The 14,708-nt window shown below is 33.2% G+C and overlaps 1 protein-coding gene across 1 annotated transcript; it reads right to left on the reverse strand.

Moving 5' to 3' along the window:
- Positions 1-5,351: 5,351 nt before the first annotated feature.
- On the reverse strand, positions 5,352-5,813 carry LOC113294484 (14.7 kDa ribonuclease H-like protein). Its single transcript, XM_026542876.1, has one exon. It carries the CDS (start codon positions 5,811-5,813, stop codon positions 5,352-5,354), a length of 462 nt encoding a protein of 153 aa, XP_026398661.1.
- Positions 5,814-14,708: the final 8,895 nt, after the last annotated feature.

Here is a 14,708-nt window from a genome sequence, read left to right on the forward strand (position 1 = left end):
ACCAAGTGTAAATCTTGTTTAAGTAATCTCCTTGACAGTGCTTGTCTGTATTAGATTACTCAAGGTGTATCTTACATAGGTTGATATCGAAAAGATTGTAGTGTACTTGGCACGCACGTCATTTCACAACTAATAGTTTCTTGACCTTTAAGCAACATAGCCTTATTCATTATTATAAATAGAGAACTCTCTACAATTACGGCTCTTGATCTCTGCATTATGTGCATCTTATTCCTGCAAGAGTCATACTCCAAAACCGAAGTTTCTTCTAGAAACATAATCAATATACGAATTTAAAGACCCCAGTTGGGATCTTTGTTATCTGGAATCTTATCATGATCATCATAGCTCTTATGTATTCTAAAGGTCTGTCTCTTCTGTTATACAACCATTCAAGAACTATTGATTGAAAAATAAGATTGATAAAAACTACAAGGAAGTCTTCGTCTCTGAACTTGTAATTCCGCAAGATTAACATCTAAAGGTAGAATCAATTAGTAATCTTTATAAATTTCGAAAATGAGTGAGGTTGCCTAATTGTTGAGGTTTGCTTGATATAGTTTTTACCTGGAGATCTCTTAAAGTAAATAAATTTTCGTTACCTTGATTGAAACAAATCTGAAGAAAATTAAATAGGTTTCTTATAGAAGACAGGTTAGCATTAGTATTCACGAAGGACTATGGAGAAACTCGTAGGCTTGTAAGGACGTCTTCTAGGGAATAAAATGCATAGGGAATTGCGAAATCTAAGAGACGTAAGGATCACGACTGAAGTTGGATTACTCGGACAGTCAATTCAGTATCAACTACATCCTAGCCGAAGTCTGACAGTAGGCTAGTGCTTGTAGCGGCTTAATATTTTTACTACTATACTGCAAGTTCCTCACTAACAAAACTTCTGGTGTCTTGTGTTATTTCGTATCTGCATTATATTGTTTATTTGTTTAACTGAAATATCACAAGTACGTCAAATTAACCTAGATAGTTTTTAACTTGATAGTAAATATCTGAATAACTTGTTTTTATTGAATTTGGATCTTGGAATACAGATCATGCAATATTTTGTCTCGATCGAATTCAGATCTTGAAAGTTCAAGTACATACTAGGTTGATCTTGTGGATATGTACCTTAATTAATCATCCAAAGGATTTCTTATTTTACAATCATGAAAATATATTTTTATATCTGAATGCATAGATTGTACAAGGTTTGTCTATATAGGTTCACGAATGAAATAGTTGGTGGTGTACTAGGTATCCTATCTTTTTCGAAATATACTCATAAGTGGCATACGATGGCGATCCATAACATAGAATATGTAGGGATGCAATGATAATTAAATTTAAGATGTACCTGACGAAGCTTAAAAATAATTCTTTGAAGCAAGTTGTGACCATGGGGAATCAACGTGAGATCATGATCAAAATACACACATCCATGAAGGTAATATTCATGCATAATATTCTCGTGGTAATTCTCGCGCTCTCCACGTCCATCTTTTTCTCATTATTTCTTTTAGGTCTGGGCACAAGTATTCGCCCTGAATATAATTGCAACATAGTGTTTTTCTTCCTTTTAGCCTCATCTGACTCTATATCCATTTATTAAAAATTCACCAAATACTTTTGTTGCTCTTCATTATACCGATCCATATCCCTTTCCATTAGAAAAATCAAAAATTATGATCCATTGAGCAGAAATTAAATAAAGTGAAATCGAGAGAGATATTCGGTCTTTACAACAAATATGTCTTAATTAATAAATTTCGAGTCGCGGTGTCAAATTACCAGATTTTGTGTCGTGGCGGTAGATTTTGGGATATTTTGGAAATTTTAGGTTATATAAATTGTACATCATGATGAAAATTTAAGGTCCTGCTGAAAATTGCGCAAAACTTAGGTCACATGATAAATTTTAGGTTATAAGGCAGATTTTGTGTCTCTAACTAAATTTTGGGCCATTGAGATTACTTTGGGTCATATTGACGACTTAATACGGTGTTATAAAATAGATCCCAAAAAGGTTAGATTGTAAATTTTCAGTAATGCTTTAGATATTGGGTCATGTGGTGAATTTTTGAGTCAGGACAAATATCTGATCACTAATATATAATTTGGGTAGGGAAATTTAGGTCGCACTTCATATTTTAGTTAGTGAAATATGTTTAAGGTCGTAAAGTAGATTTTGGATCACAATAGCTGAATTGATTTTGAACCACAACTTCTAACAAGTATCTTACTAAAAAATTACAAGATACTCAAAATAATTGTTTTTAACTCGTCCAAGACACGAGATAAGCAGACATAAAACCGTTTTCCATTAAATACTCCAAGCAGGGAGCTAGGGGTAAACCAAAACCCAAAATGCCTACTCACAATATTCACAAACCACCACCACCATCACTGACACCCATCGTTGTGCGGAAGAGATTAACCATACTAAGGAAAACAAAAGCGACGACAAAACTTGCCTTTGGAGTAACATATGAAGATGTTTGTTGTTTTTTTCTTGTGAATTACAAAATTATATTAACCAAAAAAAAGAAAAAACTACAAACAATAAGAAATAACATAGAGCTACAAGAAAGATATAAGGGATGTTAACTACACAAAACTAAGCAATAAACTAAACTTCCCAGTAAGGGGCCTTTTTTCATCCGCAATGGAAATAAAAACATTACTCGTACTATTTAGTTTATTTTCTAACAGATAAAAACCTAAAAAGTTTGGCATTGTGGATATCCAAACCTATAAATATGTAATCTTGGCCTTAAAGCCCATAAAGTGAAACTTCTTTAGTGTATATTTACTTATGTTTTACCTCAGTAATGAGTATATCTCTACTCGGGTGTAGTGGCTAGATTGTAAGCAACTACACGGATTTTAATTCACAAAATATGTTTATGTTCATAGCGCATATTGTAAATCACAATAGTTGAATAGATTTACGATATTTTTATATCATCTTATTGTGTACTATACACTTAACCGATATTGTGTACTATACACTTAACCAGGATCTAAGAGTAGCTTAAACTCAAAATCCCTTCTCGCAACACGCACAAACCACCGATACAAACTCATTCCCTATTTTATTTTGGCTGCTTACATCATTTGCAAACAAGATGAACCGAACTAAAGAAGGTGAAAGTAACGACATTTTAAACTGGCCTTTGGAGTAAGATATGATATTGACGAAAGTTTTCATTGTAAGTTATCCCATTAAATATCATTTATACTTTGGCATCCTTTTTAAAACTAGGTTTGAAGCTTAGATTAAAATATAATTTCTGGCATAGACTAACATTTTGCTGCATATACTACGAGTGAATTTCCAATATCTTATTCCTACCACATATAACTTATAGTATTCCACAAAAGAGAAATCAATGGATAAGTTCATAATTTCACCAGAAAAGGAAGTTAAAGCCCACATAGAATTGAAAAAACAAGATTAGGATTTAGGAAAACATATGATTTGAAGTTTCATATTTTTCTTCACAAAAAATGCATTAAGTATCTATTAAGTGTCTACATAGCACTAATATTTTTTGATCATGCACAACATTATGGATACATTTCCATAGACACCGAGATATGCATAACTAATTATCTTAATTAGTCTAGGATACGATCTAAAGAGACATAAAATCGTTTTCTGTTAAAACTTCTGATTGGTTTTGGTCTTCGACCAAACGGGGATCTAAGGGTAACACAGAAACAAAAACGCATTCTTACAACACAACACAAAACACCACCACCAGCACACACACCCATCCCCAGATTATTTGGATACTTACGTTATTTTGCAGACAAGATAAACAAAACTAAGAAAAGTAGAAGCGACGACAATTTAAACTGGCCTTTGCAGATATGAAGATGTATGTTTTTTTTGTAAATTTCAAAATTATATTAACCAAAAAAATAAAATAAAAAACTACAATCATGAAGAACCAACAGAGAGTTATAAGAACGATACATGGGATGTTGAATACTCATAACTAAGAATATACTAGACTCCCCAATAGGTGGGATTTTGTTCCCCCGTCATTGAAATAAAAACATTACTAATACTATTTAATTTATCTTCCAGCAGATAAGAACCTAATAAGTTTGCCATTGTTGACATCCAAACACTACGCAAAGAAGATTTCCTTGCTTCCAAAGTCAATTTGCCAGTTGCTTGATGTTTAAATCTATGTATAAAGCTAAAATCCCTAACATTCTGACATTCTTCCAAAATCCTAATCAATCCCCTCACTATCCCCTGATTTTTCAAGATATCAAAGGTTGTTCCCATTTATTAAAGGCAACAATCCTTCTACAATCATCTTTAACCCGAAACTTTGAAATCTTCAATTATTTGACCCATTTTGCTCCCTACAACATAGTTAGAGCTTCTGCTGTTTCTGGACATGAAACTTTGAACATTCCAGACTTAGCTCCTTTGTTATCTCATACATCATCTTCAATGATCAATCCAAAACCATAATTCAATGTAGAAGAAATCTAAGAAGCATCAAAATTTAATTTTAGACGATTAAATATATGGTAATCTCTAAGGAAATTTAAATTCAGGTTCCTTTGCCATCATATGAGTAATTAATTGCACTTAAAAGAAGAGCTACACAAAATGTTTATAGATCCCTACATACATAATAATTGAAGTCTGCAGTGAACTGCTTGATTTATCTTGCAATATTCGGTTACATCTCTCTTTCCACGTAAACTAACATATTGCTACAGATACTTCAACTGAATTTCCACTATCTAAACTTATCCATAATTCAACCCGAAAAAGAAGGTAACTATTCTGAAATAGATTTTGCTAAAACAACATTAAAAAAACAACAACAGGTGATTTAAAGTTTCAGATTTCTCTTCACAAAAACGCATTTAGCATCTATTGAGCTGAAATAGCACGCTAATATTTGCTTAACATGCCCAACATTATTGATATATTTCCATAGACACGAAATACACAGAAATAGTAGTTCAACTATTCAAAGACACGAGATACACAAGCATACAATTATTTTTCATTAATTAATTCTGATTAATTTCAATCTTAGAACTAAGTAGAGAGCTAAGAGTAAGCCAAAAACCAAAGCACCTTCTCGCAACACACAAAACCACCACCAACACTACACATACTTTTTTTTTCTAAATCATGAAATTTTATTACCAAAGGAAGCAAAAATACAACTTACAAAGGGGCCAAACCATTTCAAGGCAAAGACCCACAATCAAAAGACAGAGCCCAACAAGTAAGCCCAAATAAACAAAAGAGCAAAACCCCTACTACTATGTAGTTGCAAAAACAGAGCAGCTATACATCAACATATATTTCTTCAAGAACTGAATCTAAGGTACACACCATCTTCTCTTTCCAACTGAGGCAGAAAACTTGGTTTGTCTTCATAATACATAACAGTCCCTCTTGCAAGTAGAACACCCTGTTTAGCCATTTTATCAGCAGAAAAATTTATCTCCCTATATGAATGTATGAATGTGATCATTGGTATATGTTTTCTAATATTGTTCCATCTATTCACAACAATCCAGGGTATTCTATCATTGTTGAAAGCTAGTAAAACTGCTTTAGAATCAAGACTGAAGCAAACATTCTCATACCTCTTCTTCACAGACCATTCACCAGCAACTACTAAGGCCACTACTTCTGCCAGATAATTTGTTGCTAACCCCAAGCCTCCAGAAGTTTCTCCCAAACATCCACCTTGATCATTTCTTTCCACAAATCCCAATCCTGCATTCCCAGGGTTACCCTGTGATGCTCCATCACAACATATCATAACTTGTCCTCTTGCAATTTGAAAAAACATTGCTTTACTTCAATCATGTGAGTCTTAATTCCTGTAATTCCAAAATGAAGTAAAATTTGGAGGTCATACATATTTCCCCATTTAGAACCTTTCATTCTTATCCCGCACTCCTTTGTATAAAACAAAATCCTCTGCTTGAATTTTTCAATATTAGGCTCTCCATTCTCATAAATCTTCTTGTTTCTTGTATGCCAGAGTTCCACCATCACCTTGAAAGCACAGTTATACCATACTTCTTGAATTGCACAACTTTTACCCTTAGCAAATTTCAGAACATCCTCAAAAGATGAAGGATTAAGAAAGCAGAAGATTCCTCCCAACCAATGCCATATCTTTGTGCTAAATGCACACTCCCCATAGTATATGGACCATTGTATCCTGTGAATTACCACACAAATAGCATTTTGACACTGTCATAAAACCTTTTTTTACTTACAGACTCTTCAGTGGCACAAGTTCCTCTCAGAATTTTTCATAAATTGGTAGATGTATAGGGATGTACACATGGATTCCATACTTGCCTTTCCCAAGACTTCACTGGATATTTTTTCTTATCTGACGAGCTGCATTGACAACAGAGAATTTGACATTGAGATCTTTCTCCCATATCAGTTTGTCAGGACCACCGCCAATTACTGATACTTCATTTCTTTCAAAGAAAATAAACATTTTCTCAGGAATTTGCCATACACCATCTACAATTAAGTCAGCTACTTTGAGTTCCATATTCATATGGACATAACGATCTGTTGCATGTCTCTCAATTAAAGCATATTCCTTGATCCATTTGTCCTGCCATACAGGAATGGATTTTCCATCACCCACTATCCATCTTTTGCCTTCATTCACTTCAACAAAGACCCATTTGATCCCTGGACAAATAGAGGATTGTTAGTAAGATGATATTCATTCATTTTTCTTGCTCTTGTATTTTTCTCTCATAAACTAAGTCCATTCCACCTCTTCTGTTTTATCTTCCATAAAAGTTTCATTAACATAGCTTTATTCATCAGTTCCAGACTCCTCAATCCCAAGCCACCTTCCATAACTGGAGCATTTACTTCATCCCATTTAACAGTGATTAATTTTTTAATTGCAGGATCACCAGACCATATGAAATTTCTGATAATTTCTCACATTCCTTTATAACAGATTTGGTCTACATGTAGACTGCCACAATGTATATGGGTATGCTGCATAGAACATGTTTTACTAAAGTTAATCTTTCAGAAAAGTCTAATAACTTGCCCATCCAACCAGCTAACATCTTCTGTATTAATTCCACCATCCCCCAAACTTGATATGATTTTACTCTACCATGATTCAAGATAACTCCCAAGTAGGTATCAAGCACCTCTGAAAGTCCCATTTCCAGATAATCAGCAATCCCATTTCTCTTGCATTTGAAACCCCCTACAAAATACTTGCTTTTGTTTCTATCCACAACTTGGCCAGATGAAAGTTGATACTTGCTTAATAAGCTCATCAAGTTATCCAAAGATTTCTTGTGCCCATTGCAGAATATGAATATATCATCAGCAAACATTAAATGTGAAGGATGACAGTTACCTCTAGTTACCATTGCTTGTATTTTTCCCCTCCTGCACCAATTGAAATAAATTTCTGCTAAGAACTTCCTCTGCAAGAGTGAATAATATGGGTGACAAGGGATCACCTAGTCTAAGGCCCCTTCCAACACTACACATACACCAGATTATTTGGCTTCTTACATCAACTTGTCAGGTGAGATGAACCTAACTATGAACTAAAAAAATATAGAAGCAACGACATTTTAAACTGGCACTTGAAATAAGATAGGAAACATTAACGAATGTTATTTCGTTATAAGTTATCCCTAGTAAATATCATTTTTACTTTGGTATTCATTTTTAAAACTAACTTTGAAGCTTAGATTAAAATTTAACATTTGAAAAGTTTCGGAGTAAATTAGGAACTGGTTTTTCGCGGGTTTATAGAGAGCGGGAATTTAGAGTGATAGTCAAAATAAGAAAAAAACTTTCCCCAAATCTTCTGAGACTTGAGAAATAGAGAGAGAGGAGAGAAAGAGAGAGAGAGAGAGAGAGAGAGAGAGAGAGAGAGAGAGAGAGAGAAATGACCGATGAAATTATTTTGCAATTGGAAAAACTGAGCAACGATTCCAGATAAGGATTGAGGAAGGCAGTTCTAAAGTTGAATGATGATTCCTACAATTTGGTTTACACCGAGCATAATAGCGAATTCTGTGATTGGATTAAGAGCATTGAGTTGAACAAGGAAGTTGGTCTAAGTGTAGATGTCGATAAATATATTATTTCGTGTTATAGGGTTTTGGTTGGGAATTGTTTTATTGTTTATCAGAATAAGGAGAATATGAAGCCTAACTTCTTTGATTTTCTTTTTAAAAGTGGTTATAAGTTTGTTTGTGATCGTTCAACAACTAGTATCAGGGAGGAGAATTATTAAAACCAATAAGCATCTTGTCATAGATTGAAGAACAAACAAAAAAGTAAAGTTTTCTGCTTTGGATGATCTTATATGTTCCAAGTATCGACTCAATGTTGTTGCATTTGGTCGAGTTGATTCTTATGTCGTCCCGGTTCCATTATTAGTGACTCTGGGTGAAATACTGAAATAATTTCTAGGATTTGTGGATTCATACATAATAATCAGGTCCTCTTCTTTAATTTCTTTTCGATTCTTTCTTTTCTAATTTCTTTCCTTACTTCATTCCCCCTTTCTCTAATATGCTTACTAGGGTTGGTCAGCACTAATTTCATTTCTTAGTCCAATATTTCTTAAATTTCAAGATCCTTGATCACACTATCCTTATGTTACTAGTGTGTAGTGAAAAGAATGATACAATTTTCTGATGATAACGATTTTAACTTGTTTGCTGTTGGTGGTTGAGTGAAGTAGAAGATGTTGAAAAAAAATTAACAAAAGATTACATTTCTAAAATACTTTACATTTATTTCATCAATTTTTTCTGATGCCTTTTATAGGCTACCAACTGATCAAAATCAAAAGACCACTAACACCTATACACGCATAATGCACTTCCATAATACTAGGACACTAATAACACTCCTAAGTTATATGACCAATTCCAATGACCACGTTTAACTCCTGAACACATTTAACTCAATATTAGGATTACTCTACAAATTTACTAAGACCAATCTTAAACATGTTTCATTATTTAATCCGTCTTAGTAGTACATATCCAACACCTCTTCTTAATTCAAACACGATTAATTAGCTAAAACATCATTATCATAAATTTCAGTAACATCTTTGATTGTCACCACCATCATCACCATTGTCACGATCTTCATCATCATCAATATTTTTTGATTAACATCCCGCATCATCTCAATTAACCTAACATTATTATGCAAATCATATTTGCATCTGCATCATTATAATGATCACCAATCTTCATCGATCCTCATCATTTTTAGCCAATCCACATCCCACATAATTTCGATTGACTTAACATTTTCGAAAAAAATATTTAAAAAAAAATCTTCACCAAAAATACTTTCATAACAGTTTTTTATTCTCAACAAAATTTATAACTAAATATTTTTTATCAAAAAAAATTCTGTTAAAAACTTTTTTTCTTTTTTGGAAACCCTTGTTTACTTTCCGATGACCTAATTAGTGATTTTTATTCTCATCTCATAGTTAGAAACCCTTGTTTTCCAACTTTTTTTCATTATGGCTAGAGATAACTTTTTTTTTTTTTTTTTGTATTTGGAAATAAGAGTTTCCAAGTGGAAAAAAAAATTGAGGTGGAAAACATCTTCTGCCCAAAATAAACCCAACATTTTCTTCTTTTTCTTTTGAACTCTTTTAATTTTTTTTCCTAACATCACTTTTCTAACCAAATAAATAAAAACTTTTAACACAAAATTTTCAAAAACATTTTTTCTTTACCCTCTCTGAATTAAACTCAACTTTCAACCCTAGTTCTAGTACCAGTTGAGTTTCATGGATCAAGAGAAGAGTGAGAGAGAGAGATAAAACAAAATTAACAAAAAAATTACATTTCTAAAATACTTTTCATACATTTCATCAAATTTTTCTGATGCCTTTTATAGGCTACAAATTGATCAAAACCAAAATACTACTGACACTTATACGTGCATAATGCACTCCCATAAAACTAGGACACTAATAGGACTCCTAAGTTATAGGACCATTTCCCACAACCATTATGCTAAACATGTTTAACTCCTTGATACTAGAATTAGTCTACACATTTACCAAAACCAAATCTTAAATGTGTTTAATTACTTAACCCGTGTTTGGATTACATATCTAACAGAAGATGCATCTTCTTCTGGTGGTAGTGGTTTATTTTCTGAAGACTTTTAGCAATTCTTGGATCCCAAGTCAGTTTGTATAGTTTTGGAGGATCAAGCTTTGTGTAATAATATAAGCACCTTGATAAGGTTGCAACAATGGATAGAGAGTCTGTATGTCCTTTGTTAGTAGTGTTTCGAGACAGTATATATAGTTTGTTTTCGTTTCTCTGAGTTAGTAGTGCTTCGATTCCATGTACTCTTTTCCTGATCAATAAAGTGCACTTTTTAAAGCCATAGTTTAATTACTCTTAGTCAACATCTCTGACCTCATTTGTGTTCTTTTTTTCTTTGTTTATTGAAACTTCTTGTTTCGAAAGATTAGCTTAAGGGTAATATATGTAAGATTTATTTCTCATGGGTGTTATGATCTTCCTGAACATCTTATATATGAATACCTACCATCAAACTTGTGTGTTGTTCGTGATTATTAAAAAATATGAAGCTAAAAAATCTTCAGAAACATGTGAGAACATCGAATTCTCAGAGGAAAGCATATCACAAAATGTCACGGAGACACCGTGAATCAAGTTGATGAGCAGGCTTCTGAACTTGTAAGATCTGATATGTTGAGAGAAAGGCCATGGTTTCGCAAGCCGCGAAGGAATGTTGAAGTTCTCAAAGCTGAGCTTCTGACCCTGTTTTTTGCAGAATGAATAAGAAGGCTTTATGGCAATGAGAAAGAAACTTCGTTTGCATGGAAGATTGAACATTAAAAAGGTTAGTAGACACATTAGGTAAGAAAGATAAAAATGATCAGTTTACGTTAAAGTGCGGTAACTTAATATTTTATCCTACTTCTATATATGCCACATATTTTCAGGTATCGAGATTTTTTTTATACATATCTGAATTTGTTGAATCGCTTATTAGTGGCTTGGATCTAACTAAATACTACATTGCGGTTAATAACCCTGTTACCAGTTGTAAAACGTTATCTAATATATTCATAAATTGGAGCTCTTACAGTCCTACTTATAATGTTCTATATGCATTTTGAGAGAAAGCTTGCAGACTAAATCTAATTTGAATCAAGAAACCTCACATATAGTTGTTATACGGATTTAGACGGTATTAAAAGATGTCAAAAAGATGATAGAGTTAACTACGAAGCCCATGAAAATCAAGCAATTAGGATATTCTTGACACCGCCAGTCTATAAGTAGATAAGTAATGTTGATATTTATAGTTTCTTTTTTCCTTTAAATGTGTCATTTTCTGATTGTTATGTTTTGGTGTTTGGGGTACTGTCATTTGCTAAAAACCTTGAAGAAGATAATGGAACTTATATGACACGTTGGAAAAAACTGCATTTCCAATTGTTACTATTGGTTGGTGTTTCACTATCTTAGTAGTTTTTTTCTGGATGAATGACTTAGGCAAGTATCCGGAAAAATCTCTCACACCTTTAAAAAACCATAAATTTAATTTCACTAGTTCCATTGTTTTGCTTCAAAATATTTGGGGATCATAGTAGGAGACTGATTTTTCAGTCGTAATTATGGTTGAAACCGTTGGGAGGAATCAAATGCCTCATATTCCACTAAACATTATGATGAATCTGTATAATTGAAAACATTTCACCAACCATAACCAAAGTAGTTAATATCACGTATCGATATCGTATCGGGCGGGTCCTATACACCTATACAAAAGATTTTATCAGTCTTTATCGTCTATGCATTATTAAAATTATAATTTCAAATATCTATAAAAATCATAATAAAAAACAATAACAATCATAAACATTTCTCAAACTTCCAAAATAAGAGGCAGTTAACATAGATTCTCATTAACTCCCTTTCCTAGAAATTGCCTATACACAATCAAAACTTAATGCTGACACTGTAACAAGTTAAGGGTTGCAGAAAAATCCTCAAACAAAGAAGGCAATCAGTTTGCCGCACCATTAACGATTTATGGATCAATTTGTTTTTCGAAACAAAAAAAATTCCTTAACTCGTTCGTGTTAAGTTTACTAAATCTTTACTACAAATGATACTGAAATGCTAATGTTCCTTTCATAGATTTCATCTTTATTAAAATTGATATTGGAACCAATAATACTAATGTATAGGTAAAACCGATATATCGGTCGGTACCGGCTGATACAATCGTTTTTATCATTCCGTCTTCTTATCGGCGATATTTTCGATATCGTATAGGTATTTTCCTATATCCGATAAAAACCTGTAATATCGGCATGTACAACCGATATATTGACTACCTTGACCATAACCGTCTTTTCCAAAGCCTATAATGAGTTGTTGACTTATCTTAAGACAATTGGAGAGCGAATGCCGACGTTTAGAATTTCGTATTTGCTATAAGGGAATATTTACCGAAAATAACATTGATGGTGGAGGTCCATCCAAGATCAACGTCGTTGACAGCAGTGACAACGGTCATATTGGTATTGAACATCATCAAGAGTGAACAAGTGATCTAACTATTTCATTATTGTTGGTGACTTGAATATTTTTTTTGTAATCTCTTGGGAAAGAAAGCATGATTGATCATTTATACATTTATCGACCTTCTTGTCAAATTCAAAAGCAATGCATTACTCTTATCTATTATCCAAAGTTTGAATAAAAACGGAATGCTCAGGAGCATGTATCGCCATATCAAGAATCGTTTTGGGAACATGAAGCAAATAACATTTCCCATCTTAGTAGATGTTTAAAATCTATAACTTGTAGAACGTGCACTTGATACAATAACTTAGCGCCTAAAGTATTACAAATTGGAACCATTTGGTAAATATTCTTTACAAGAACTACTTCTTTATTTCGAAGCAAGTTACTTTGTCTGACGCTGGAAGATTATTTCAGAAGGGAACTGTGTAAGGTAATTCAGAACACAAGCCTAAATTGTCATGAACAACATGTGACGGAGTTTCACATGGTTGAAGTCTTTATCAATGTGATGCTTATGTTTATAGAGTTTTGCTAAATAATATTCATCTTTGAGCATTTTCAACATGTATCATGATACCCCAAGAATGTTTGGGAAAAAAAACTATGAGTAAACAAGGAGCATCTCGTGGATAGAAACGTCAACTAGCTGCAACTGCATCACATGTTGTTCATGAAAGTCTATGTCTTGTGATCCCAAGCAAACTAAAGTTCTTAACATAGATTGATTCTGAATAATGGTAACCATGGAAGCATGTGAGAAGTTTTCCTTGTAATACAAAAAGAATGTGCCCTTGTGTATTTGTCGATTAAGGGACTGTGCATAAAAAGTTAGCTCACAAATAGCCAAGTATGTTTGGTGAACCATCAAGCAATACTGGAGTTTAATAACACCCAAAAATAGATGAGCTCGCGAAGTAAGAAAAGTGATTTGCGAACTCAGTATATGTGAAGTGTCCTAGAACATATCCAAAATTGCATAGTTCGTGAATACGCCAAATATCAAAGTATCGAGGAACACCTTGAAATTACATAGTTGACAAACTGAAAAATCAGTTTGTGAATAGTGGCGCACCTTGGAGTTCAGTAACATCAATAAATTGCATAGTTCACAAACTAAAAACTCAATTTGTGAAGAAAAGTACAATTTGACGTTTTTAGGCTTATAGTTCACAGACATAGTTTTTTAACAATAAAAAATTATTCTCAACATCTAAAGTGACAGGACCTATGAACATACAATGCTTGAGTTCATGTTTCAAGATTTGTCAAGTACAGGCTTGAATTTAAAACTTCTTCCTTATGGTTCATCATATACTAAAGCCATATGATATTGTCTTTGAAGATAGAATGGTAGAAATAATGAGTAAATAAGTCTTCACATATCTTTGTTGATGAAGTTCCGTAGATGCCTTCGTTGTTCTTCAGTCTTCAACCTTCGATGGTATTCGGTGATTTCTAGTACTCAACTACCATGCTCTAATCCTAGCCTGAGACCGACTTTAGTAAGCTATAAATCAAGATAAGGATTTAGTCATCTAACATTGATGACAAGCTTGACATACCAATACTTGTGGCTCAACCAACCGACGCTGTAATAGGAATCTTGATTTCAAAGAGTTGATACTTGGTCTTTTCCAGTTAATTGTAACATTAAACTTATAGTGAGATTTTCTGCAAGAATTCTTCAACTACCACGATAGTGTCAATGGCCCCACCATTAGGAATAACCACGGTTTTAATGGCGGAAACATGGACGATACTTACGACGATCATAAAACAACAACAAACAACAATACACAAAAGTTTACTTAGAGTCAAACTCACAAAACCTCATCATTTCACCACAATTCATTTCACCACAATTCGGATCGAGACAACATCGTGCTTGCGGGATATGATCAACAAAATCAGAACTGCACCATACAAACTACCACATTCATGGAGAGGCAAACCAGGCGACGGATGCACTAGCAAATCAGGCAGCAAGTAGAAGTTTTTTTTTTTTTTTTTTTTTGACGATATCTTAATTATTGCAGTAAATTCAAATATTTTAAAGTGTACAAGAGAAGATGGCTAAA

This window comes from Papaver somniferum, chromosome 7 (assembly GCF_003573695.1).
Source record: "Papaver somniferum cultivar HN1 chromosome 7, ASM357369v1, whole genome shotgun sequence".
Lineage (NCBI taxonomy): Eukaryota > Viridiplantae > Streptophyta > Magnoliopsida > Ranunculales > Papaveraceae > Papaver > Papaver somniferum.

Coding starts and splice junctions, on each gene's coding strand:
- LOC113294484 (XM_026542876.1), bottom strand. CDS start 5,813: ATGATATGTTGTGATGGAGCATCACAGGGTAACCCTGGGAATGCAGGA.